At 52.0% G+C, this 27,507-nt stretch overlaps 2 protein-coding genes across 2 annotated transcripts; both read right to left on the reverse strand.

Annotated features, from left to right (window-relative positions):
* Window positions 1-196: 196 nt before the first annotated feature.
* On the reverse strand, window positions 197-13,648 carry ADISSP (adipose secreted signaling protein). Its single transcript, XM_055301468.1, has 6 exons — window positions 13,516-13,648; window positions 6,224-6,340; window positions 4,700-4,842; window positions 2,084-2,222; window positions 1,083-1,205; window positions 197-849 (listed from the first exon to the last, which is right to left on the reverse strand). The coding sequence occupies exons 2-6, from the start codon at window positions 6,240-6,242 to the stop codon at window positions 749-751; spliced, it is 525 nt and encodes a 174-aa protein (XP_055157443.1). The 5' UTR covers window positions 6,243-6,340; window positions 13,516-13,648; the 3' UTR covers window positions 197-748.
* A 6,140-nt stretch (window positions 13,649-19,788) lies between these two features.
* Window positions 19,789-27,503, reverse strand: SPEF1 (sperm flagellar 1). The gene is made up of 7 exons (XM_055306542.1): window positions 24,872-27,503; window positions 23,339-23,450; window positions 22,839-22,995; window positions 22,606-22,645; window positions 22,430-22,490; window positions 22,099-22,222; window positions 19,789-21,982 (listed from the first exon to the last, which is right to left on the reverse strand). Exons 1-7 carry the CDS (start codon window positions 24,978-24,980, stop codon window positions 21,875-21,877), a joined length of 711 nt encoding a protein of 236 aa, XP_055162517.1. The 5' UTR covers window positions 24,981-27,503; the 3' UTR covers window positions 19,789-21,874.
* Window positions 27,504-27,507: the final 4 nt, after the last annotated feature.

The following is a 27,507-nucleotide window of genomic DNA, read 5'->3' on the forward strand; positions in this document are numbered from 1 at the left end:
AGTCACAGAGAGAGAGAGAGAGTGAGAGAGAGAGGGGCAGAGACACAGGCAGAGCCCCATGCACCGGGAGCCCGACGTGGGATTCGATCCCGGGTCTCCAGGATCGCGCCCTGGGCCAAAGGCCAAACCGCTGCGCCACCCAGGGATCCCGATTGTGGGTGTTCTGAGAGCATCGAAGAACAAACACTGGCTGGCATCTGGTATCCACTGAAAATTTTATTTCTTTACGGTTTTATCCCAACCAGTCCTTTAAAAACCAAGTAACACAGACCTGGGGGCTAGGGCTTGGGGACTGCGCCTCCCTCCTACTCAGCGCTGACAGCAGTAGGAAAGAGGGAGGGAGCACGGGAGGGCTAAAGCCAGCCAGCAGCAGCAGTAATGGGAGTGACGACGTCACAGAGCCAGCTCCCTCCTCTCCCAAGCCCTGGCTAGATCCCCTATGGCTTGGGGTAGGGGTGGGCAGAACCCACCCCAGGCGCCCCCCTCCCCTCCTCAGATAGCCTCCTTGGGGGCTCAACCCATTTCTTCTGGCAGGAGACTGAGGCACACGGAGAGGAGGAAGTGGGAGAGGAGGACGCAGGAGAGGCAGGGAGGTGGCACAATGAAGGCAGAGGTGAGAGGCCCCTAGACACCCCACCCCTGCCCCCACCCCGGGGAGGGGCGAGGAAGCCACACCATCACACAGCATTCGGGGAGATGAGGTGGGGTTTAAGGCTGTGGGGGCCCGAGGCGTGCAGGGCCTCAGGCCTCAGTCGAAGCCGTGCCAGTCGCTGTGCTCTGAGTCGTATTCTAGCTCAGCACCCACGCACTTGACCCCATCAAGCAGCATGGGTGTGCCGTGGTGTCGGTCTGCAAGGCAGATGACAAATCAGGAAGCCAGGCTGGCCCCTTGGCCCCACCCACTCATTGGAGGCCCCTCCCCCACCTTCCCTCTGGGCTCTGCTAGGAGGGTGGGGAGAAAGGCAGCCGGGTATCCAGGGGGCCAGGGTAAGAATCCCTTTTTCAGACAAGGAAGATAGAAACCCCTTGCAGCCAGGCTGGCACCTCCCTCCTCTATCCAGACACAAGGCTCACACACTCACCCATGACGCGGGCCTGCACTGTCACTCGCACACAGGTGCCAGCGCCACCTTCACAGGCTAGCAGCATCTCCTCCTTCAGGACGCCCTCCTTGTGCGCTGAGTACTCACACTTGACACTGTAACCTGCACAGGTGATCAGCATTTCCATGGTCTCCACCCCTGCCTCTCCCAGCACTCACTGGCCTCAGCATGCCACCAAGACTGGCCACCTCCTCCAAAGGAGTAAGGATGGCCTAGGACCTATCTGCCCAGGGCTGGGCAAATAGGCCTTGGAAACTTCTCACTCTTCACTGAGCTCTACGTGACTCCAGACTGTGGACAACCCCATTAGGGCTCCAAGGGTCAAACTCAAGTTTCCAGGAGGAAGACCCACTGGCTCCCCAAAAAGGAAAGCAAGGAGAGGGGGTGGTGGGGAAAGAGGGGCAGGGCAAGCCCTGAGCATATGTGGTGGCAAGAGGTAAAGGCCAGAGGGAGGGAGCTCAATACACTTAAGGGAAAGATCATGAAGAGGAAGTAGGGGGACATGAAACTGAAGCTGGGGTGTCAGCGTACTGTGAAACTGATACCCTAACCTCTGCAGGGGCAGGAGAGGACTTGAAGAGTTGGCAGGGTAGGGAGTAGCAGCCCCAAGTCTGAAGCCTGTGCCTGGCGGGTGCTAGGAGGTAGCTGCCCAGGATTCCTGGGGCTCTGGCAGATTTTTCTTAAGGGACAGGCAGGAGGGAGAGCTGGAAGCCCAGAGCCAGTTCACTGGCTCCATGACCCCACTGAGGGAACTATAAGGTGACACACAGGCACGGGCCAGTAGTGTAACCCCAAGGCCTGAGGTATGGGACCTCCCGAAATGCCACACTGCAAGCCCATAAGGAGGCCTCATGTCCCCCAATTGCTGAACTGCCCATCCACCCTAGAAGGGGGGATAGCACCCATGCTCTCACTCCCGCTTACTTCCTGCTGGAAGAGAACAGGAGAACAGGCCTCCAGCACCTGAGCAAGGGACACACCTTCTGGGACGGGCATGACGCTGAGGAGCTTGAGGTGTAGGCTGGGGACTGGTGCTTCTCGGATGTCCTTGCTCAGCCTGTGCACTGGGGGCAGAGTGAAGGTAATCTCATACCTGTGCAGGATCTTCAGGAAGCCAACCTATAGCAGAAAGGTAGGGGGAAAGGAGGAGCACCTTGACTCTCAGCCTCCCCAGGGCCCACCCAGGTCCTGCCTCTTATGATCCTGTGGGCCCCTGCACCCATTGCTTTAGGGATCCCAGAGGGGGCCTAACTCCCTCCAGCACTCTAGCCTGTACACGCCCCAAGCCCAATGGCTCCCAGGCCCTTTGCCTGAGGACCTCATTCCCTCAGCTTGCTGCTCAGCATGTTTCACAGGCCCCACAGCAAATGGTGGCCCATTTTATAGATGGAAGCCAGTGAGTGGCTGAAGTCCGCACGGTGTGGCCAGGGTAAAGCTCTCCCTAGAGGTCTGGGCCACTCCTGCCACATGTAGCACATAGCAAGGCACTTGCCATTGCCCAAAAAGGGAAGCTCAAAGTCCCACAATACAGATCATTCACCTCCCTCCACCACTGCCAACACCTGCCCAGAGCCAATAGCCTGGGGTCAGGGACACTGGTCCTCTAGTCACTCATGTGGAGACAGGGGCAACACAGATTACACGGGATGGCGGAGGAGACAGAATTAGAAAAAGACACTAGATCAGCTTGTCAGTCTAGAGCTGGCCCCTGGGCACCAGCTACTGAACCCTGCTGGCACCTGAATGTGGATGCCTGCCTGCCCACTCAAAGGCTCAGTGTGCCCAAAGCCCCAGCTCATGGCCCAAGCCCTTTCTATTGTTCATACACAGTGACTGGCAACCAATGCCCCCTGGGAGAGATGCCAACCTGGGTAAGTCCAGCCATGTGAAGGGACACAAGCTGAGGTGGCTGCTGAGCGGGCAGGCTAACCAGAGTGCAGTCCAGGAGGCACAGAGGTGCACACTGTACCTACAACTCATGTACACACACACTGGCTTGCTCACAGTTGCAAGAGCTGGACAGCCCTGTCACTGGGGCTTGTTAGGACTGGCTGCATAAAGTGTTTAGCTTTTCAATGGGATAGGCAGACATCAGTGTATGCTAAAGGTCAGTCCATGTGGCTCTCTCATGCTGCAGGTGGAGGACCCACCTCTCAAGAGGGCTTTCTGGCTATCTCACCAATGGTGACCCTGTGGTCCAGCTGCACCAGTTGCAGAATTTTTCAGGGGAAATCCTAAGAGATGTGCAAAAAACACTCACCACTGCACCCATTTGTAACAGTAAAAAACAGAAACAGTCGTTAGTACCAGGAATAGGGAACTGGCTAAATCAATGATGATACATTTAATGGAATACCAGGCAACTGGAAAATCTCATGGAAAATTATTTACTGACATAGACAGGAGATGGTTCACAACATAAGCAAACAAAAAACAGTGTGTCCGCTGTGATACCAGCTGTTTTTGGAAATAAAGCAAAAAAAAAAAAAAAAAAAAAAAAGGCTGAAATAACACAAACCAAAATATTAACTATTGTTGTGTCTGGATAGTATGATGGTGTGTGCTTTTAAATTTCTTTATAGTTTTCTCTAGCTTCCAAGTTTTCCCCAATAGATGTCAATGGGTTTTGCAATGGGGAAAGAAGGGGAGAGAGAGCTATTCTTTAAAGTTTTGATTCATTCTGTTAATTCCCTTGAGGAAGCTGTCAGCTATAGGAAAAGAGCAAGGATTTTACAGTTGGGCAGAAATGATGAATCTGGACCCCTTCTCAGGGAGGTCTCCATGGACCAGATGCCTTCCCCTTGCTAGGGCATTCCTGTTCAACTCCAGAGCCCTGGCTTATTGTTCAACCTCATGAGGGGCTCATTCCCTGTTTCTCCACCAATCTGTCCCCTCCAGACACTTCCTCCTGCCCCTCCCAAGTGGATGTGGGATGTGACAGTGCCCCAGAAGTTGGAGAAGCCATGCTGGGGTGTGTGTGAGGTGTGACCACTGGGAGAGGTGGGTCCTCCACCCAGGAGAAAACATAGGGGTGATCAGTAAGCATTAATACCACAGAGACCCTTAAGCAGCCAGAGGTTTGGCAAAGAAGAGTAAGTAAAGTCACGCCTTGTTATCACCAGAATTGGCCTCACACCTGTGTGACACACATACATTCTTTTATCTCATTCTCACACCAACTCTCTGGGATGGAAACGGTCTTCATTTCAGAGAAGAGGAAACTGAGGTGACCTGTCCAAATTCACAGCTCCAGAATAGCAGGCCTGGACCTGATGTGCAGTATCCCAAGCCTTGACACCACCTTCCATTGCCTTGACACAACCATCTACAGGGTGGGGAGTGGATGTCATTGTTGGGATGACAATGATAACAACAGCTCCGTACCACTTGTTTGAGTAACATTCTAAAGGTACTCATTTCATTGTAATCTCACCACCTCCCATTTACAAACAGTGAGACCAAGGCTGAGGTAGGGACACAGATGTGCCTATGTAGCCAGCTTAGAAGAAATGGAACAGACAGGCCCAGGAAGCCAGGCAGGGCCAGGCAGCAGGCAGAGGGAGTCAGGCAGATGGCACGGGGAGGTGTGCACGTACCTTGACCAGAAAGCTGCTGTCACTCTCCTGGGTGACCATGACCACAGAGTCATGCAGCTTTTCATCAAAGTGGACATGGCTCTGGGAGCCTTCTGCATCGTGGCCTGCTGCAAAGCGGATACTCCGGACTCTGGGCTTATTGCCTAAGAAGAGAATGAGAAAGGGCTCCAGGGGCTGCGGGCTTCCTCTACTCCCCCTTGCCATTGTCACACACACCCCCACACACACCCCTAGCAACTGCCCTTGACATCACTTAGCACCCACTAGCTGGGCTCCTTTCAGGGCTAGGGCATATCCTACTGGATACTAGCGGTCATGAGGCTTAAGGCCCCTACCTGCCCAGTCCTCCCACAAAATATAAGCACCTTGGGAATGGGTGTGTCAGGGATTGGCTAGTATGACCCCTTACTTAGAGATGAGGCAGATGACAGAGATAATAAGAGTCCTCCAGACTCTCGGCAAGCCCCAAGTTGTGCAGATTCAGCCTGGGCCTTGGGTACCCTGCCCAGTGCTCTCCTTCACAGTGGCGAGCTCCCCATTGCTGAGATCTCTTACAGGTCTATGAGTGCCAAGGCCCCTGCCTGCCCCTCCTGACGACTGCAAACTGAGAGAAGAAGGGAGTGGGGACTGGAACAGGCTCTGTGGGACCCTTCTGAGGGTGAGAGAAACAAAGGGAGGCCAGAAACCACACCGAGCCCACCCAGAAGAGGCTGCAACTGTCCCTAAACTTCATCACTGATCATCAGCAAGAAAGATGGAAGTACCCAGGGCAGCCTCTCAGACCCCTCCCAAAGACACCCTTCCCTCCTCTATTTAACACACACACAAGGCCATCAGCTGTCCCTACCTGGGTCCAGTTCTCCAAAGCCAGGAGGCAGGGAGTTGAGATAGGCAGAACAGTTGGAACTGGGCTGAGGGCCTGGGCTGGGGGAGGTACATCTTGCCATGAACAGGACCCCAATACTCTGGCCCACAGCTATGGCCCTTAGGCCTCCCAAGAGCTTTGCCCAGAGTCCTTGTGGTGGGAGGGGCTGGGCCAGGCCTGGCCTGAGTTCTCAGATACTTGGTGGAAGCCTAGGGATGCAGGCTAGGTGCCCTGCTGAGCCCCTGGGAACTGACCCTCAAATTTTACCTAGCCTCCCTTGCCCAAAACCCTCTATGAGCCTTTTTGGATGCTAAATGAAGCCCAAATTCCCTTCTGTAGCTTCCTGTGGCCCTAGCTACCTCGTCACCCCAAGACTATTGCCCCCTAGCCACTGCAATGGAATAGGAAAGCTGGAACTTGGGGACATAGGGGCACATCCCTCCACAAATCAGCACACCAAGGAGCCAGCATGAGTCTTCAGGTTCCCTGCTAGGGCTTGGGTCAGTACCGGGATCCAGCACAAACAGTGGTATAATTACACTGATGTAATGTATATCACACACACACAGCCAATGAAGGCCCCACATGCAACAATACCCCTCCTGCCAGAGCCCACTGGAAGACTCATGCACACCCTCCCAAGCCAGGAAGGCACTTACCCTTGTTGGCTGCAGCCATGGATGCCTTCCCTGCCACAGGGTAAGACACGCAGCTCCTGCCAGACTCAGCCACTCAAGCGCAGCAGCCTCCCATGCTCCAGGGACACCAGTGGGAGCCTACAGGGTGGGGAGTGGAGAGGGCAGGGGTCAGAGCCACCCACGGGGCCCATGGCTGGGGGAAAGCAGAGATCTCCCTTTAGGGAAGACACTAAAACTCAACCCCCTGCTGCTCTCACCAGCCAAAGGGTGCTTGTACCTTCTAGCCTGGGGGCGCTTCTGCTCCCCACTCTGCATGTTCCCCAAGGGCCCTCACTCCTGCCTGATGCCCTGCTGCCCCAGAGCCTTGCCAGCATGTGCTGAGCTGCTGCTTCTGGGTGCCAGAGTTGGTACAGGACTCTTGTATCCAACCCACCTGAGGCTGGCAGGAAAGGCTGCCTGGAAAGGAAGGGGACCTCACTGGCACTTTTCAGAGGCTACTTCTCATGCCAGTGACCCCAAGGGCTCCACCCTCCTACAGCCAGATGCCCCGTTATTCAGGTGAAACACCCAGTGCAGCTGGTCCAGGTTAGAGTCAACAATATGCATGAAAGAAAGCAAGAAACAGGGCCCACAGAAGATGGGCCCTTGGAGCTTCCCTCCTGATAGCAGGTCAGAGCCATAAACAGAACAGAGCTGGGTGAAGGGGCTGCCCCATGGCAACCCACCATTCAGCCTCTGGCCTGAGTCTCTGAACTAGTCTCCTGGCTCAATGCCCCAAGGGCAGCCTCAGGGCAGGGGCAGCAGGAGGCACCCCCAGGAAGCCTGTGTGAGCAGCCTGGCCATTAATGGGCCAAGCTGGGACCATCTAAGCTTCAAGAAGAATAATGAGCGCAACTGCTGAAAACAGATGGAATACATAAAACTGCAGCATTCACAGAGATAAGAAAAAAGAGACAAAGCAAAATAAACTCCATCCCTCATTTGTCACCATGACAGCAGCAATGCCCTAACTCTTTACTCTGAGGATTGGCAATAAAGATGCGTGCCTGGGTGGCGCAGCTGGTTAAGCATCCAACTTTTGATTATGGCTCCGGCTCCAGTCGTGACCTCAGGGTCATGGGATTGAGCCTTGTGTTGAGCTCCAGACTCCGCAGAGAGTCTGCTTGTCTCTCTCTCTCTGCCCCTCTGCCTTCCTCCCCACCAAGCAGGAGTTCTCTCTCTCTCCCTCAAATAAATAGCCTTTTTTTTTTTTAAGAAAATTGGCAATAAAGATAAATAATTTGGCCTGCCCCTTAGCCTTTCATGTAACCAAATCATCCAGGTGGCTAAAGGAAACCTCTTCTTTTCAGAAGAATTCTTGCTATTAAATAACAAAGGAATGACCAAATGCTAAATAATGCTGCAGCCGCCAAAGAAACAAATGCTGGAGGTGGGGGGCAGTCCGGGGATCCTCAACCAGAAGAACAAAGGCTGACAAAAGTAGGTGCTCACAGATACCCAAGTGCCACTGACACATGGTCTGAGCTTCTTCAGGGGACTGACCCAGGTTTGCAGTGGAGGGATGTGGTGTCAGCCACACACACACCCGTCAGTCTCCTGTCACTCACATTGGGACAGACTGACCATAGAGGCCTCCTGAGGTGAGGCAGCATGAAGTCACAGTATCACTGACAAGGAGGTCCTGCCTGAAATGTCTAATCTGGATCTAAGGAAGCCCCTAGTTCCAACTTCCTGCTGACTCAAAAGGCTGAGGTGAGTAGAATACATGAGATGACTCCCCGGGGAAGAAACAAATCCAGAAGGCAGAATGTTCTATGGGACAACTGACCCATCATTTGGGTTTTTTCCCCCCAAACTACAAGAAAATTAAGGGAGTGGTAGTTGTTCTAGATAGGGGATGGGCCAGCCAGAGCCTGAGGCGGACGTTTTCTACAGTGGTATTGGACAAGGGGATCCCTGGTGGCTCAGCAGTTTGACTCCTGCCTCCAGCCCAGGGCAAGGTCCTGGGGTCCCAGGATCAGGTCCCGTGATCAGGTCCCAGGATCAAGTCCATCGAGTCCTGCATCAGGCCTACTTCTCCTCTGTGTCTCTGCCTCTGTGTGTGTGTGTGTGTGTGTGTGTGTGTGTGTATCTCATGAATAAATAAATAAAATCTTTAAAAAAAAAAAAGGAACAAAACTGCACTCCTTTGTTTAAATGGTGTCTAAAACTGCTTTTGCACTAAAGCAAAGCTCCTTTGAGTAGTTGCAACAGAGACCACATGGCCTGCCTGCAAAATCTAAAATATTTACCGTCTGGCCCTTGACAGAAAAAGTTTGCCAACCACTGCTCTAAATTAACACACAAAGAGAACAAGAAGGCAGGGTGCTCAATGGGACAGCTGACCTGGTTTTTTCCACTATATCAGCTACAAGAAGAAAAATAAATGGGGTAAGGGGTTTGTAATTACCTATTTAAAAAGGACATTTTGGAGATAATTGGAAAACATGAATAGGACTGGATCTTGCGTGGTGACATTAAGAAATAAAAGCTAATTTTGTTAGGTAAGATAATGGAATTGTATCGTATAGAGACATATGTCCTTATTTTTCAGAGAAATGGGCTGAAGTATTTAGAGAGGAGTAAACCATGAAAGACCTTGGCTAATCCAAGGAGCAAAGAGAAACCACAGGGTGCCCTCCTAGTTGGGGGCTGGGCTGTAGAGGACACAACCTCAAGGTCCCTTAGGTACCAAGCTGCCCTGGGAGCAGGCCTCAACTCCCGTTTCACTTTCCAGTGCAAGAGAAGCCCACCCAGCCCCAAGCACCTCATGGGCAGGGTGGACAGGAACAGACAGGAACCAAGAACCCTCAGGCAGAAGGCCTAAGGAGCTACAGGGAAAGGCAAGACTTTGGTCTCAGGTCTCAGGCCAGTACCCCACCACCGCCACCACTGGAAGTTAGCTCCCAGGCCCAGGGTATAGGGAACGGAACTACTTATCTCCCCACTTATCTCTGGCCAGGGCCACTCTGGGGTCAGTCCCAGAAGGGCAGCCCCTTAGCCCTGGAATGCTCAGCTTGTCCCCAGACAGACTGGCCGTTGAAGTGAAGCCTCCCCAACCCCACCCACTCTAGCCATCCCTTGAAGCTGTGGATTCAAAACATGAGAAAAATGGCCAAAAGCATACCAGGCCCTCTTCCTACCTTGTGCAGAGGCTGCTCTGGCCACACAGGAATGACAGCTCCATGTCTACAAGGTCCCTCCATCTCCCAAGACACTTCCCAGAGACCCAGATGAAACTCTTAACCAGTGGCTGGTAAGCAAAGGCTCCTGGAGACTCCTTCCACAAATATTCTGACCCACTACATGCAGAGCCCCCTCCCTGTCTTCCCTATCAACCCACTGCCTACTGCCTGCCTGTCTTCATCCAGACTCTCCCTCTGGCCTGGAACAACCCTTGCCCCCAACTAATACCTAAGCTCATTCTCAGCCCAAGGGCTTTTTTAGGGTACACAACTCTACCTCACCACCTCCCATCCCAAGATAGGCCTAAAAATCTTTAAAAGGACCCCCTTTAAAAAATAAATTAAATAAATTAATTCATGAAATATGTTTAGCACCGCCTGCAGCCCAGGGTGTGATCCTGGAGACCTGGGATCGAGTCCCACATCAGGCTTCCTGCATGGAGCCTGCTTCTCCCTCTGCCTGTGTCTCTGCCTCTCTCTCTCTCTCTCTCTCTCTCGCTCTCTGAATAAATAAATAAATAAATCTTTTTTTAAAAAAAATTAATTAAATAAATAAAAGGACCCCCTTTCCCAGCTTCTAGGATCATTTTATGTTCCCCACATTGCCAGAGCAGTGACTATGTTTGTGCCAAACCCTGTGTACACACTACCCAGCCTAGCATGGGGCAGGGAGCAGCTGGGTCCAGTTATATTTGTTAAATGAATGAATAACCAAACTAAGGGGAACCCAAGCATGGGCCTTGGTTGGGACCTCTAGGTAGATGTGACATGTCAAGGCCAGTATCTCTATACCGGAAGCTCTCAGAAAGAGGAACACCCCACCCCACTCTTAGCCAACTCTTACTCCAGAGGGTCCTCCCCTCCCCCCATCTCGCAGAACATGGCTTCCCACTGGGCATTATTCTGGCCTTGCCACAGTTACTTCCCTTGAAATGGAATGCCCCCTGAGGGCAAGACCAGCATCTCCTGCACTGCCCAGAGCTCAATCAGGCCTGCCCGTAACCCTTGGGCAGTGAGAACACGGAGATGGAAGGCAAGTGACTTAAAGGGCCCAGAGGAGGCTGAAAGAAGCAAGCCTCCTTTCTCAGCAGAAAGCCCTGTCAGTCGAGGTCGCCTGGGAGCCATATTCTCATTCAAACACAATTCCTCATCAGAAGTGGGAGGAGAGGGGATCCATCTCCCTTTGCTGCAGCTGTATCCATAGGAACTGCTGGGTCCCCTCACAACCCCAGGCCTCCTCCTGTGCCAGCCACGTCCTGAATGTGGTCCAAGCTGCAGTCACAGAGACAGGAGGGACATGGTCACAAGCACGGGCTCCAGAGCCCAGCAGTCCTGGTTCACATTTAGGCAGCTTGGAAAGTTAACTCGGAGTCTCTGTGCCTCAGTTTCCTCGTCTATAACACAGGAATAAGCAGTGACCTCTTCCTCTGAGGGTTTGGTGCAGCCGATACCTGAAGCTCTGCTGGCACTCCCCGCTCTGCCCTCATCTTTGCAAAAGCAAATCCCAAAGGCCTGGTTTCTGAAGCAACAGCAATTTCAGGGCAGCACCAGTGGAGAGGCTCTTCAGTCTAATCCTGGAACAGTCAGGAATGGCCCTCAGGGGGGGCCCCAGGGACTTCAGCCTTCTCAGAAAACAGCTCAAGGGTTGAGGGGCCCCCTCCCCTTCCCTCCTCCCGCTTCCCTCCTCCCCCACTCCCAGGCTAGCCAGGTCCCCCAGGGATAACCAGAGAGCAGACTGCTGAGAGTCCACTGTCCCCTTCAACCAGAGGAAGATGTGAGGAGTGTATATCCTGAGAAATGCCCCCTCCTCAACAACAAAAACAAAAGGACACCAAGGTCAGCCCCCATCCCAGCTTAGCTGGGCTGTGAACAGGTCATCAGTGATACCATGGACAGTCACAGGATGGGGAGGGCTGGCCCGCTCGGAAGCTGGAACAAGGAAGGGCCTTGGTGGGGGCTTCTCTGGCTCTGTTATTCTCAGGGAAATTGAAGGAAGCTTCTCTCTGGGAGACAGAGCTGAATTCCCTCTCAGCTTTAGAGAGAAAGGCTGCTTCAAGGTTACCCTACACAGGTCAGGGCTCAGCCAGGCCTGGTGGAACTTCTGGCAGGAGAAGGCCCAGGAACATGACAAGTGAGCAAACAAATGGACAAAGAGACAGTTACACAGATATCCAGAGTTCTCAGCCCCCTAGACTCCAGCCCCACAGGGTGCTAGCTGCTACTCCAGGCTGCCCCACACTGGGACCCAAGGTTCCAGACAGGAGGGAGGACCAGGACAGTCTGTCCTCCGCAAAGTGGAGCTCCAGAACATACCCTCCATTCCACAGCTGCACACCTATACCACACCTCCCTGCCCTGGAAGCAGCTCCTAGATCCCAGGCACCACAGGGCGAGCCCCAGCTTGTCCTCTGGTTTATGGCTGGGAGCAAGGCCCCAAACTCCTGGGGTCTCATTTTTCATTTATTCCTCCATCTCCATTCTCAACCTGTTCAAGGACTTTGAGCCAGGATACTCCACAACCTTCCACCCCACCCCTCCTCCACCCCCCCACCCCCTCTCTGGCCCCACTCTGCCCCACCCAAACCCACGGCTCAATCCTGGTCCAGCCTCTCATTAAAGCTCAAGCTTGTGGGATCCCTGGGTGGCACAGCGGTTTGGCGCCTGCCTTTGGCCCAGGGCGCGATCCTGGAGACCCGGGATTGAATCCCACATCGGGCTCCCGGTGCATGGAGCCTGCTTCTCCCTCTGCCTGTGTCTCTGCCTCTCTGTGTGTGACTATCATAAATAAAAAAATTAAAAAAAAAAAAAAAAAGCTCAAGCTTGTAAACAGAGCTCCCATTGAGACCACACCGACCTGCTAACTCCAGAACCTGATATAGAACTGGGTACATAGTAAGGGAACCACATACCTAGGACAAGGCCTGAAAAGGCAAAACTGGATGTCGGTTTGGTTGTGGCAATTATACATCAACTCAGTCTGGATGGGACTCCATTTCCTCCTCCCTCCACCAGGCCAAAAGTGCAAGGATAAGTATGGTGTTCTCTTTCTCACAAGCAGGGGTGAATTAGGGAAGAGACTCCCACCATCCCACCCCCTCGTGTATCCACAAAATGTGCAATCCTCCTCTGCCCAGCATTCCCTTCTCAAAACCCCCCATCCCCCAGCTAGGGGGTCCTTAGACCCTTCTCGAACTCTAGATTGCCTGCCCCACCCGGTGCTTGCCCTGAGCCTGTCACCTGAAGGCCCCAAGAAGTAGAGGCCAGGCCTAGTGGGGGGGGGGGGGGAAGGGGGGGAGGGTGGTGGCACTTGCTCCTGACCTTCTTCAGCTCCCTGGGAGAGAAATGCCCTACCCCCACTTCCCAATGCCAAGATTTAAGAGGAAAGGCAACCCAAAGATTCTCTTCTCAGTCCAGCAGGGCTTCAGGTCCAGAACCTACATAAAACCCCTCCAGCTGAGATGACAGGAAGGTGCTGGCCAAGCCCCCAAAGGCATCAGGAGCCCAGGTCTAGGACCCTGTCCTCTCCTGCCTCTATCCCCGTGGGTGTGGTGGCCCATCACCGCCCCCTTCTCATTTTCTAGGGGGACCGATGCAGCTAGACGTTCCCCCTCCACCACACCCCTCCAGGGCTTCTAGGCGGCAGCTTTGTCCCTTCCCACCCTCACCTCTGCTGACGCAGGAGTCTCAGGAGCCTGCACTCCCCGGTATCACCGCCCTCCTCCCCGTAGGTGCCCAGGCAAGAGAGGCTCAGAGGCTACTTGTCCAAGGTCACACAGCGAGGCGTGACAATAGCGGGGGAGGGGGAATGCTGACGGTGCTGACCCCATTACGCCCCCGCCCTCGCTGTGTCACTCGTGCCCCCGACGGCGCGCCGCGGAAAACATCCCCGCTCCACCACCTAACGGTCACCCGCGGCTTCAGGCCTGACATTTCCCCAGCTCAGTTGCCAGGGAGCACTCCCGTGTGCGGCCCCACGGCGGAGCCGCCGCCCCAGCCCCGCAGGGTCCCAGTCACCGACTGCCCGGCACGGGAGTGCATCTCGGCGAGCAGAGCGGAACTGGGAGGTGGCGGGCGGAGGAGCAGTCTCACCGTGCAGGGCGCACCCTAGGGCCGGTCGGGAAGGGTCCACCACAGCGGCGGCCGTGGCGGTCGCGGCGGCAGCGGGGGCTCAACGCCGAGCACGAGGAGCGAGCCCCGCGCCCGCGCCGCCGCCGCCGCCGCCCGCCTCATGGGTACGCCCCCTACCTCTACCCATTGGCCCGCCGAGGGGGTGGGGCGAGAGCGCTTCCGACCAATGAGCGGGCGCCAGAGAACCGCCAACAGGCGTTGCGCCACCGTGTCACGTGCATGGGGCCCGCGGCTGCGCGGGGCTAGCCCACGCCTACCCGCGACCCGGCGAGTTCTCGCGATGAAGGCAGCTAGGCCGCCCGACGCTGCCTGGGGCTGGCGTGGGCCAGAAGCGGCAAAGGGAAGGAGGGGCGTCTCCAAGAGCCCCCGCCTGCGTCCCAACTTCGACTGAGGAGCTTGCACCGCACCTCCTGCCCGGGCCCTAACTCGGAATGGGATTCCCCTGGCCTCTGTGTCCTCGAGCGGCCGTGAGGCGGGACTCGCCTTTCTCACTAGGCTTCCAAGCCCGCCTCGGCAGTCGATATGGGAATCTCTGGGTCCTGTTCCGGAGCTGAGGAACCCGCCATCCTTCCCACTCTGCGACCCTCCTCCCCATCTACCCACCAGCCCCCTTCTCGGAGGGGGAGGAAGCGCTCTCGCACGGACTCGCCCGGCCGGCCCGAATAAGCATCAGAACAAAGAAAGCTCGCGGGATGAGCCTCCAGGGACCGCAGCCTCTGCTCCTGGTCTCCATGGAGGCGGTCGCCATGGCAGCGGGAGGCGCCTAGTTTCGCGCGGGTGGGGTGGGGTGTGGGCAACTGCACGGAGCCCCCGGGCGAGAGGTGTGGCCCTAGGCTCTTTAGGTGTTCCAGCCGCCGCCCCCCTGGCGCTCCTGGAGCGACTGTCCTCCCCCAATTTCGCTGGCCGTGAGAGGGTCCCTAAACTTCCTGCGGGGAGCGGTCCGGAGCACTAGGTTCCCTCCTTACAAACAGTGGAACTAGGAGAGCGACGGTGATGGCTCGGAGGGTCGGCTTCCTTTCAGAAGGACCTCGGCCGCTGCCTTTGAGGAACGGCCAAGGCTCCTATCATCCGCTGTGTATCCCTGTGGTCCCTAACCTGTCTCATGGTCTCTGGTCTCCGCACGGTGGGCGAATTAATTTTCCTGAGCTATTGTTTCCATCGCATCTTCCCCTGCTCCATAACCTCCGTGCTCTGGAATTGTCTCCAGCAGAGCTTCACAAACTTTTTGGAAGCATTTTGGGTGATTCGTGCGCACTCTGGCGTTTGAGATACTGCCCTCCAGCGTGGGCATTAGGAGATTTCACATTCTGACTCCTGCCACATACTTTCTAACTTGCCAACCCCATCGTTCTATGTGCCCCACTATGCTCCCCCTCAAAAGAAAAATTGCATTCCCATGTCTATACTATTCTTCAACGTCTAAAGGTGGCAGACAGTGGGCTCAAAGTGGGCTACAGACATATTTTGTTTAGCCCATACAGGACTTTTTAAAATTCTAATTCTTCCTCTTCTTTTTTTCTTTCTCCTCTCCCTCTTTCTCTTTTTCCTCTTCATCCTCTTTGTCTTCTTATTCACCTTTTGAAATATCAGAAGATCTAACAACATGGATTCACATTCTAGCCTGGCACCAGAGTCTGGCACATCAACTTGCTGTTGTCCCCACTAATCCCTGTTTTTCCCACACTGATTTTTACCTTCTGGGTCTGTGCAGACATTTGATTTCCTGATACCCTCCTTATGCTACCTTTCTACATAGAATGCCCTCCCCACTCACCTCTCATAGCCAAACTCACCCTCCCTTCAAGACCAAGTTAAGGCCTGCCTTTTTAATGTCTACAGCCCTCCTCAAAATACAGAGACTAGCTGCTTACTGGGCACTGCCTGGGGCCATTTCCTACTGTCAACTCCTTTATTATTTTTTTTTCTGTCAACTCCTTTAAACAAATATTTACTAAGTGTGTATGATAAACAAATTACTCTGGAGTTAGAGACACTCACAGGTCAGGATGGGAGGTATGCCACACAAAGAGTTGTGGTTTCTTGTCCCTGCCAAACACATCTCACACTCCTAGGTGTTGGGCAGAATCGCCGACTAGCCAATTGGAAGGACCTCTAATACAGAGCTATCCATGCCTGGGGATACTACAGGCTCCCAGGGAAGGTCCCAAGGCCACAGTAAGTACAGATGGTTCTGGAGAGCTTCCAGGAGAAAATGTGATTCTTTGTGCTGGGAGGAAGCTAGATTAGAAGGTACATGGCTGTCCCATTGCAGCTCAATGGGTCTGTGCACCAAGAGGAGGGATGGTAATATCAGATTGATGCCCAGGCCCTGGGACTTCCTGTGCAGAGGGCCTTAACAGAGCTTTGAGGGAAGCCACAGTCTCCCTGGAAATTGGGGGTTATATGGGAAGGAGTTAAGAACAACTCCAATTTAGCAGAACAGATTGAATACATTCCAGTTCCAAACACGTGGTATTATGGACTCTATTCTTTAAAAAAAAATTTCATTTATTCATGAGAGACACAGACTGAGAGAGGCAGAGACACAGGCAGAGGGAGAAGCAGGCTCCTCGCAGGGAGCCCGATGTGGGACTCAATCCCAGATCCCAGGATCATGACCTGAGCCGAAGGCAGGCACCCAACCACTGAGCCACCCAGGCATCCCGACTCTATTCTATTTCTATTTTAATAAGAATTAAACAACCATAACCTTGTTAGAAAACTTCTGGGCAGTATCTAATAAAGCTGAAAATGCCAACCCTTTGAACAGACAATTCCACTGGTTTCGTTACATACCAAAAGACAAGAATACAAATATTCATGGCAGCACTATTGGTAATAACCCCAAATTGAAGACAACCCAAGTGTCCATCAACAACAGAATGAATAAAGAAACCATACTGTATTCATACAATGGCCTCTCCTATAGCAATGACAAAGAACAAACTCCACCGAATGCATGCAACAACGTGGATGATTCTCACAGACAATATTGGGCAAAAGAACCCCTGCCCCCAAATAGTATAAACTGTATTGTATATTCTAGTACCTGTCTTGGTAAACATATGTATGCATTTCTCTTGAGTATATATTGAGGAATGAAATTACTGGAACATAGCTGTGGCAGCTTTTTAATCTATCACCTTAGCTATGGTGAACTGCATTTTCCAGAATTCCCTTCTGATTACAGTGGGCCACAACAGACATTTTTGCACGAGATTTGGAGAGTGGAAGGAAAGCAGTGGCTGTATTGGTACACTTGCAAAATGTGGGCAGGAGCTTTGTAGCCCATAAACTTTGTTGCTGATCTGCTGGATCACGTCATTGACATGGGATAACAGTCAGGCCTGCAACTACTCCCCCTTTCCCTGGATCCTCCTTCAACTTCTTTGACTCTTGGGCCAGATAACAGAGGGCACCAGCCTCTACTGCTGGACACCCACATCATCAAGTAGGAAATAACACGAGTTCCAGTTTGTGATTAAAGGTTCAAGCTTATGCTAATGGATTCCAGTTTGTCCTTTCTCTCCCCTACTTTATATCCCTCTTTCCTTCCCAGTGGCCTGACCTGTGGGCTTTAAACTCCAGGATCAGTTGTAAAACCATAGTCTTACAGAGACCATTTAACAGTTACCCAAAGTCAAATTCCTGTAACAAATTCTTTTTGCTTCTCCAATAAAACTCTAACTGATACAACAGCATAGGCATATATTTCATTTTATATGAAACTGACAGGGATGCCTGGGTGGTTCAGCAGTTTGGTGCCTGTCTTTGGCCCAGGGCATGACCCTGCAGACCCAGGATCAAGTCCTGTGTCGGGATCCCTGCATGGAGCCTGCTTCTCTCTGCCTATGTCTGCCTTTCTGTGTCTCTCATGAATAAATAAATAAAAACTTTTTAAAAAACCTGACAAACTGTTCTCTGAAATGGTTGTACTCATACTCCATCAGCAGAGTATGAGAGTTCCAGTTGCCCCACATTCTCATCAATACAAAAATCAGCAGTTAGTTTTGTAAAAACATGATACTGTGCAAAACCAAAGCAAGGCAATGGGCCGCCAGTCTTCAGCCTCTGCTCTGAACCTTGAGCCCCTGTGGAGGAAATTTCACAATATCACGATCACAAATGCACATATTCTTTGTCCTAACAACCCCAGTTCTGGCACTGATCGTGCAGATATACTTGCACAGGATACTAAACTATGAATGCATGAGGTTATTAATTGTTACATTATTGTTATTAATAAAATAAGGTTAGAAACAACTTAAATATCCAAAGAGAGGACTGATTAATTAAATTCTGTACAGACAATACAAAATAAATGGCTTTAAAAACAGGAAATTTCAATGTTTTGATATGGAAAAATCTTGTATTAGTTGAGGTTCTCTGGAGAAACAGAACTAATGTCAGATGATATGGAGGCACATTATATAGGTGATACAGATAGAGATTTATTAGCTAATGTGATGAAAGAGGCTGATCTACAGAATTGAGTCAGCAAGTTGGAACCTAGGAAAGTCAAATCCAAAGGCTGGCAGGCTCAAGACACAGGAAGAATTGACATTTCAGTTAGTGTCTGAGACAGAAAAAAAAAGTCAATGTCCCAGTTCAAAGGCCACCAAGAAGAAGAAATTTTCTCTGACTCAGGGAAGAGATATCTTCTTTATTCTATTCATGCCTTCAACTGATTGAATGAGGCCCACTCACATTAGGGAGCGCAATCTGCTTTATTCAGTCTACCTTTAAATTTAAATGTTAGGGACGCCTGGGTGGCTGAGCAGTTGAGCATCTGCCTTAGGCCCAGGGTGTGATCCTGGAGTCCCAGGATCGAGTCCCACATTGGGCTTCCTGCACAAAGCCTGCTTCTCCCTCTGCCTATGTCTCTGCCTCTTTCTGTGTCTCTCATGAATAAATCTCAAAAAAAAATAAGTTTAAATGTTAATCTCATCTGAAAACATCCTCACAGAATATTTGACCAAATATCTGGGCACCTTGTGGCCCAAACAAGTTGGCATGTGACCATTACATATCTATAAAAGATCATATTGAGTGGAAATCAAGATAGAGGACAGAATGGGCAGTATGTGTTCCCTTCAAGGTTAAAAAAAAGGTGAGGAGAGTAACAAAAAGGGTGCATATTTGCTTGTATTCACAAAAAGACATTTTGGCAGAATGCACAGAAACTAAAAGGTTAACCCTATTAGAGGTGTGTGGACACCAAAGAGACTTCTTACTTTTCTATGTGCATTAATTAGGTGTGTTTTTCTATTCAAAACATTAAGTTACAAAACATTTTAAGTGCCACTTTGCATGCCTTCTCCTCTCTTCTAGGATTGTAAACGCTTGGAGAGGCAAATCATGTTTTATGCTCATCTTTGTGTTTCTGGCATTTAGTACATAGTTGGCACTAAATGCACATTTGAAGAATTAATTAATGAATGAACCAGAAGAAAGCAGATTCAGTGTGGGTCAGAAAGGGAAGAGTAGGGTAAGGATCAGAGCGGGAGAAATATGGCAATGGCTATTGGAGTTTGGAAGCTTGGGGAACAAGAGAGATATTTAAAGAAGAGTTATAGGATTATAATGTGTGATGTAATTCACTTTCATATTTATTCCCAAGAAACATTCAATAAAATTCTCCATTGTTTTGGAGATTTAATTTGTAGGGTTTCAGATATGATTTTAGATTCAGGCATATCTGGATACTAGGAATAGCTGGGGTCAGCGTTGGAACTCAGGGAAGAGGAGGACTTGGCTCAGCCTCTAGCATGGAGAGAGTCAGCAGTTTCTTGAGAGGGTGATCCCTGCCACCAAACTTTTACTCTGGGCCCACTGTGTTCCTGTCAGGCAGAACCATACCCTAACCCACCTCCTGGTCCCCAAGCCCCTCTACAAACCATTCCTATCAGCTCCACACACAGGAATCTACAGATGTGGTCCATGATGACAGACCCAGAGAACAGAACTCTGGAGACCCAGTGCAGACTACAGCAAGATAACAGTGCTAGAGCTGAGGTCAATATGTGTGAGGGTTGGTGGTTAATTTGGGGAAGGTGAGGGTTGGTGGTTAATTTGGGGAAGGTAGAAGGTCAGGTTAAAGCCAATGTTAACCTGAGACCAGGCTGAGTGCAGAGAAGAGGCTCAGACCAAGGTTAGGAGTAGTCATCAATTTTTATTTTTATTTATTATTTGAGGAACTTAGGTGGACAGAATTTGACTACGCATACTCCTTAGTTCATGACACTCTCTCTTGCTTGTCCATAAACAGCCCACTATGAACACCTGTAAACCCACCACCTGTCCAAGGACTAAAACATTACAAATAACTTGCATGCTTCTTGCATCTCTGCCCTCCGCTTCCTCTCACAGGTAACCACCCTCCTAGCTTTTACACTTTTATTACTTTTTCCTCTTTGTGGTATACAGCTTCTAAAATGGATCCCAAGTATCCCTGTCTCCTAGTATTCACACCCACGTGTACCACACCCCTTGAATGTGGGCTGGACCTCATGACTTACTTCTAATAAATAGGATACAACAAATGTGATGGATGTCACTTCTCTGATTACATTAGATAAGATTGTAACTGTGATCTTGCTAGCAGACTCCATTAACTCTCTCCTTTGCTGGCTTTGGTGAAGTAAGCTAATATACTTACTGGACAGGACCACATGGGAAGGAAATGAGGGCAGCACCAGCTAACAACCAGTAAGAAACTGAAACCCTCAGTCCAACAGCCTACAAAAAAAACTGAACTCTATCAACAACCACATGAACTTGGAAGTGATTTCTTCCCCAGTCAGGACTTCAGATGAAACCACAGCTCTAGCCAACACTTTGATGGCAGCCTTAGGAGAAACTCTGAAGCAAAGGACCCAGCCTGGACTCTTGACCCACAGTAAATATGATATAATAAATGTGTGTTAAGATACTAAGTTTGTGGTAATTTCTTATACAGTGATGGATGCTAATACAAATACTTTTCAATTATTTTCTATTACAGAGACTGTCACTGTGAACATCGCTGTACATGTGTTCCAAAATACAAAACACAAGAACTTAAATTTCCCTTGGTATATGTCCAAAAATAGAATCATAGGGTTCCAGAATGCTCTAGTAGTCACTAAATTATCAAGAGTTAGGGTCACTTCATGGCCATAGTGTCTTGGTCATGTTTGAGAGTCAAGCTTGGCTTCAGTTCACAGAGCTAGGGATGAGTCTGTGAGCAGGATAGGGAGTCAAGCAGAGGACAGATTTAGGGGTCAGTCCATGGGCAGAGTTGAGGGTGTGTGGTTACATTTGGGGAGAATCTAACCTGGGTCTGGAGTTGGGTTTTGACACTGTGAGGATGGATTTGGGGGTCAGTCTAAGACCAGGGTTAGAAGTTAGGCTGTTCTAGTGCACAAGACCTGACCCCTATGATATCAACAGCCTACCAGGCAGTGGCTACCCAGGGCCCAGGTGCCCATAAGATGAGCCCTGCTCTGGGCCTACAAGGCTCTTTCACTCAAAGGGAGGAGGTGGTGGCGGAGTGCAGCATAAGAGAGGCAAGAAATCTAGACAGAGAGAGAAGGCAGTCAAGGGAAAGATAGCACAACTCTTTAATGGGGGCCGTGTGATACCATAACTCCCAAGTATTCTCAAAGGTGCCCACAGTAAGGGAGAGTAATTGGGACAGGCACAGCCCATGTCTTCCCCACTCCTCACTGAACCCACTCATCCTTTCCTCTCCAGCTGCTGTGTTCCCCAGCCTCGATCTGGGTCCCAGGTGAGTGCCCAAGAGAGGCAAGGGTCTCCCTCAGCTGCCTGGGGCAGCTTCCTGCACAGCTCAGAGCGCAGAGAACTAGCCTGGATGGAGACAACACTGTCCTCAGAGCTGGGCTTGGACCTGTTTCTAGGAGTGTGGACCCAGCGGGAGCACTGCCTCTCAAGGCCCAGAGCAGGGAACATCAAGGTGGAGCCCCTGGGGTTGGGCGCTGCTTTGGAGAGCATGGCAGGTCTCTGCACGTGGCTCCTGGGTTCTGGAAAGCGGTCCATTCTCCTGACCCGGATGTAGTGGAAGAAGGTGGCTCAGTTCCAGGCTCCGCTCTTAAGGCTCCTGCCTCGCTGCCCCACCGCCCACCCCATACGTGCCCCACCCCAAGGGAGGGACGTGTTGGCTCCCCGGGAGGCTCATTGGACCTGCTGGCTCGGCCCGCCCATTCGTCCATCGGTAGGCCAGTGGGTTCGTGGGTGGGTGCTTCGGTCGCAGTGTCTGGGCTCTGGCGGGTACTGGGGTTTCCTGCTCGCTCCGACCGGGCCGTGGCTCGCGGCTCACCGCTCACCGCTGCTTACGCTCTGCCTGCTGGAGCCGCCGCGAGAGGTCGTCGATGCGCACGTTCTTCAGCTGGAGCAAGTGCTCCAAGCGCCTCACCTTCATCTGCAGGACCTGGGTCGTGCGGCACAGAGGTTAGGTCAGCTGCCTGCTGCCCTCTATCCCCACCACCGCAGGCCCTAAGCACCCATTGCCCCACCACTGCCCGCACCTTCCCAGGGCACCCTCACCTGCACAGTCTCCTGAGAGGCCAACAGCTCCTGCTCTTTTTCCGCGATCTGGAGGACGAAGCTTGGGTCGCCCTGCACTGCCTGGCTATATCCTGGAGGCCGAGGCCCGGGCAACCGGCCCTCCCTGGAGTGGGAAGCTGCTTAGCAGAGGCTTGGACCTTGGGCCCCACTCTCACCCTTCCAAAGTCCCTCGGGCAGGCCCTCCCTCCCCATTCCCCTGAATCCTCCCCCTCCTGGTTCCTGCCTTCCCAGGAACAGCCTGCCCCACCCTTACCTGCCAGTGTTGGGGGATTACCAGGCCTGGTAAGATAGGAACTCCCAGCTTCCTTACCTGAGCTGCCCCCCTCCCTGGGGGTCCAGGGCACCTTCCCCTCCGGCCTTCCGGGACAAACCTGAGACAAGGCAAGTAGAGGAGTTAGCCATGCTAGAAGTCCTATTTTCCCAATACGAAGGTAGGACAGGAGGAAAGCTGCTCCTGGGAGGGAAGAAAAATAAAGGCCACTTTACCCACATCCATGTAGCCAGTGCCATCCTGAGGAGCCAGCTCCTGAAAGAAGCCCAGGGGTGTACTGTGAGATCGGGCTCCCTCATCCCCAAGGAACCCCATATCTATTCCATGGTCTCCAAGGCCAGGCTCCCTCTGCCAGACTCCCTTCTCCCACACTTATCAGAAAGGTGGGGCTTCCTGCTGCCTGGGAAGCTTCCGCAAAGCAGTGGGAGATGTTTGAGCAGGGTGGCACCTGTAAGGAGCTGGTGCCCTGCTTCCTGCGCCTCTGGCGTTCCTCCAGGCGCTGCCTCAGCGGAATGAGTACTAGCTCCACCACGCCCGGCGCGCATTGAGCGATCTTGCGCATCACATCCTCTGGTACCGAGAAGTTCAGTTTGTTCAGCACTTTCCTGGAGGATAGACACAGGGATGGCAGACTGGGTCCTCAGGGAATGAAGTGAGGGACGTGATGGAGGAGGAAGTGGTGCGGCTGGGGCGGGGGGCGGGGGGGGGGGGGTAAAGCCGGATTCTCAGGTATCCCATTTCCTTGTCTCCTCCCCCAGTAAAAGAGTCCCTTGATTTTGTTACCAGATTCTGTCTGCGTTATGTCACCAACAGAGTCCCAGCCTGGGCTCTAGGACTCTGTTGGAGACCTTAGGAGATGTGTGTGGGGGTGGGGGTGTTGGGGCAGCCCTGCCTGGGATCCGGGGGTAGGGGATGGAGATTCCGGTAGTGCACCAGGTATTCTGCTACCTGTTTAGGTGACCCCAGTTGCTGAGCTTCTGTTGGAGAGAGTTGGCAGGGACATAATTGTGCATCTCCACCATCTTGGGGAAGTAAAACTTGATGACTTCTGCGACCAGGACTGAAGAAATGCGAGCAGACAGAGAAAGTGGTGGGGGGGGGGGGAGAAGGAGTAGGGAGAAGATGTGCATGGAATGGGAGAATCAGGGGTTGCAAAGTGGTAGGACCAAGCAGAGAGGTAGAGATGTGGAAAGGGAAAAGATGACAGGGAGGGAGGGGTGTTGAAGGAGAGGGAAAAGTGTTCAAGAAAGCAAGATCAGATATCAGCAATCAGCCTCCAGTATACCCCAGAGGAGTGGCATCCCACCCCCATTAACTCAGGCACATGAAAAGGTCACAGGTCCTCTAGTAGAGAATGAGTCTCCAAGACAGCCCATCAGGAGCCTGGGTTCCACCCTAGTCATTTACACGGATACTCCTGCATACGCAGGTACACACACACACACACACACACACACACACGCAAACTCCAACCCTAAAGTACCAGGAAAGAGTCACAGATTCACACAAGCAGACACGTGTGATAAGATCCCCCTATAGAAATGCATATAGGACAAAGTGTGTAGACATACAGGACACACACATGCCCATACATACACAAGTCCACATAAGGTACACACGCACACACAATACAGAGACACACAAACACACACACACACATTTTTTCCATCACTCAAGTTCCAAGAGATAGTCATGAACATACACAAGCACAATAAGTCACACAGGGACCAATAAATGCATACAGAGATGCATACTCTGTCATTAAAATCTCAGGAGAGAGTTTCAGACACAGAGCCTCCTAACAATCACAAAGAAACACACATGCAAGCAAGAAGTCCTACATGCATGCAGGACAGAATCATCAATAAGCAAATGAATATACACATGCTCAGACTTCCACAAGACAGATATAAGGAATGCAGCAATGAGGGATGCCTGGTTGGCTCAGTGGTTGAGCATCTGCCTTAGGCTCAGGGTGTGATCCTGGGGTCGTGGGATGGAGTCCTGCATCAGGTTCCCTGCAGGGAGCCTGCTTCTCCCTCTGCCTATGTCTCCGCCTCTCTCTGTGTCTCTCATGAAAAAATAAATAAAATCTTTTTAAAAATACAGCAATGAACAAGAACACACAGAGAAATGGACAAAAACAGACACACGTCTTAGTCATTAAAGTCTCAGGAGTCACAGACTCACACAAACACACCACACATGCATGAAGGATAGAACAAGGGGACGTACATATGGACACACGCACACTCACATTCCCATAGAGATAGAAACACACACACACACACACACACACAACTTCTACAACTGAACTTCTAAGAGATAGACACCCCCCAACAAACACACATACCCACACACACAAAAGCACAGAGACATATGCATACAGACCCCTTACACATATACACACAGGACAGAACGTGTCAACAAACATGGACACAAGGGATACACACAGGAGCGCACACACACTGAGGTGCACACCTCCATCACTGAAATCCCTGGAGAGATTTCGCTTGGGCCGGGACAGAGGTATGTTGTCCACCCACAGGTACAGCTGGTGCAACGCCTCCTCGTCCACGCTGCCCGCCATTGGCACCGTCGGCAAGGCCAGGCTGTTCTAGCCGTCCAGCGTCCAGCCTCAACCTCACGATCCCTCAGGCTCCTCTTCTCTTGCCACTGAGGGCGACGAGACCTGCCTCCACCCCTCTAATCCGGACTCTCCTCCCAGCTGGGAGCAGCCATATTGTTTTCTGAAACCATGGCAACTATCCTTGACTTGGCAGGGAGCAGGGATTTCTGGGAGTTGTAGTTCTCTCCCTCTCCTTACTCTCAGGCCCCAGCTTTGAAAGGCGATTAAGTGGCCTTGTCTTCCCAGCATCTGCGCCCACTTCACCTGATCAGCCGTTGGCCCACTCAGGAATCTGCCAAAGCCAACCAGACCCTCAGAATCCCTGCACCAGCCTCCCCAGGGCTGGGATTTCCCCTTTTGGATCCTTTAGTGATCAGTCCCAAGTGAAGGCAGTATCCCAATGTTTATCAGCTTTTTCTGGCCATCCACTGTTAATCATCTGCTGCTTCCCATCTGGATTGTGTGATAGGCTGTGTGACAGTGCCTCCCTGCTGGGTCCCTCCTCCAGAGCTCTGTGCTACTAAGGCCACCACCACTACTACCCTTCCCAGCAGTGTCCTGGTAGGACTTTTAAATATATTTTTTTAAATTTTTATTTATTTATGATAGGCACACAGTGAGAGAGAGAGAGGCAGAGACACAGGCAGAGGGAGAAGCAGGCTCCATGCACCGGGAGCCCGATGTGGGACTCGATCCCGGGTCTCCAGAATCGCGCCCCGGGCCAAAGGCAGGCGCCAAACCACTGCGCCACCCAGGGATCCCCTGGTAGGACTTTTAATATGAGACTCAGACTCCCAGGTTCAAGGCCAGTGCCTAGGGCAGGTTATTTAACTCCTTAACCCTATTTCCTCTTTGGTGAAGTGGGAATGGTTCTCACCTATTTGTCCCAATGGGGTAATAGGGAGGAAAATGGAAAGGTATTTACAGAAGATCTGCATTTATATGGGGACTGGGGGAGATGGGAGTTGGCCACAGGTGTAAAAGCTGTAGGAGCTCCTGTAGACACTTTCACAGCCCCCATCTCCTTTCAAAGAGCTATTCTTCCAAGGATTAAATGGATTTCAGTAGCCAATTCCACTTCAAAAGAGCACGAATTGTAGCAGGGTTAGGGATGTGGGTCCTTCCTTAGTGAAGGGACACAGTAGCAGCCAATGAGCCAGAGAAGAAAGCTTGCTTCCACCAAAGGCTACCAATGTGGCTTTGGGTAGAATCCTGGATCTTTCTGTGCCTGTTTTCTCATGGTTTTACTTCCCTCAAAGGGGATGTATGAGCATCTGAAGTGCTTAGCACAGCGCTTGGCACACAGCAAGGGCCCCATTTACATCAGTTGGTGCTACCATTAATGAGATGACCTCAGTTCAGCAGAAGAGGAGACAAATGGAAATAATTTGCCTTGTTGGTATTTGAAGTAAGGGGCTGGGTTGAACAGGAGAAAGGCTACTGCTCCCCCCTTACTCCAGAGCAGGCCAGGGGGTAGGCTGGGCTTCCTTTTGACTTTCCGGTTTCCTCCTCCACAACTCAAATGGGGGTGGGGGATGATGATAAGGGGGAACCCAACTACTTTTGCTGTCACTCAGCAAGGTCTACAGGGGAAGCCTGAGCACCAGAAGTGTGGAAGGCCAAGTGTGGAATTGGCACTCTACTTTGTTTTAAAGTCATACATGGTGGCCTTGCCTTTCTAGAAGAGATCACACCCAGCGCAGGCAGGGGACAAAAGATGACCTAGACAGTCTACAACCCCCCAACATTCCAGGGTGGAGAGAGGAAGAACTGAAAGGAAGTGGTAGGGAGGGAAAGGCAGCAGTGACATGCCAGCCTTAGCGGAGGTGGGAAAACCGGTTTGGGGGCCTGGAGCTGCCTGGCAGCCCCAAGCCCAGGCCCTCCCCCGGCTGGAACTGCTGGGGCCTATAGGCCTCAGTGAGGGAGGGGCTGAGCCACGAAAGGGGTAGGATCAGCAGAGACTCCAGTCTTCACCTTTGGACCGGGGTGCCCCCCAGCCTTTTGGGGGTGCAATCTGTCCCAGGAATTTTATCTTCCTCCTGCCACTGTCCCCAGGATAGCCACCAGGCTTGGAGATGCCAATCATCAAAAGGTCTAAAGGGTTCCCTCTTAAGGCATCAAAGATAAACCAAGGGATGCCCTGTATGTTCCTCCAGACTCCAACTTGCACCACAGAAGTTGCCCCAACACCCCTTTTGCTCTGCCTTCTGACTCCAATCCTGCAAGGATCTTCTTGGGCTTGATAGGCCTGGTTGCCGGTGTAATTTGGCCCAAGAGGGATTGCTGGCTCCCTCCCTCCTCTCCTACCCAACTGACCCCCAGCTTCTTTCTAACCCCAAAGCAGTGCAAGGCCTGGCCTTCCTCAAACCCAAGCCAGTGTGAATATGTCACCTGCCTCCCCAAGCCTAGACAGTATTTAGATATGGAGGTGGCCCCTCACCCCAGTCAGGGCCTCAGCTGTGGCTACCCTCTCAACACTTGGCTCCAT

The sequence above is a fragment of the Nyctereutes procyonoides genome, unplaced genomic scaffold (genome assembly GCF_905146905.1).
Source record: "Nyctereutes procyonoides isolate TBG_1078 unplaced genomic scaffold, NYPRO_anot_genome, whole genome shotgun sequence".
NCBI lineage: Eukaryota > Metazoa > Chordata > Mammalia > Carnivora > Canidae > Nyctereutes > Nyctereutes procyonoides.

What these genes read in the sequence shown, in the direction of transcription:
- SPEF1 (XM_055306542.1), bottom strand. Translation starts at nt 24,980, where the DNA reads ATGGCGGGCAGCGTGGACGAGGAGGCGTTGCACCAGCTGTACCTGTGG. An exon ending in CAGGGAGGGGGGCAGCTCAG is followed by an intron (nt 22,223 to 22,429) that starts GTAAGGAAGCTG and finishes TTCCCACTCCAG; the next exon opens with GGAGGGCCGGTTGCCCGGGC. An exon ending in CCTCTCAGGAGACTGTGCAG is followed by an intron (nt 21,983 to 22,098) that starts GTGAGGGTGCCC and finishes CGCACGACCCAG; the next exon opens with GTCCTGCAGATGAAGGTGAG.
- ADISSP (XM_055301468.1), bottom strand. An exon ending in ACAGCAGCTTTCTGGTCAAG is followed by an intron (nt 2,223 to 4,699) that starts GTACGTGCACAC and finishes TTTCTGCTATAG; the next exon opens with GTTGGCTTCCTGAAGATCCT. An exon ending in CGTCATGCCCGTCCCAGAAG is followed by an intron (nt 1,206 to 2,083) that starts GTGTGTCCCTTG and finishes TCACCTGTGCAG; the next exon opens with GTTACAGTGTCAAGTGTGAG.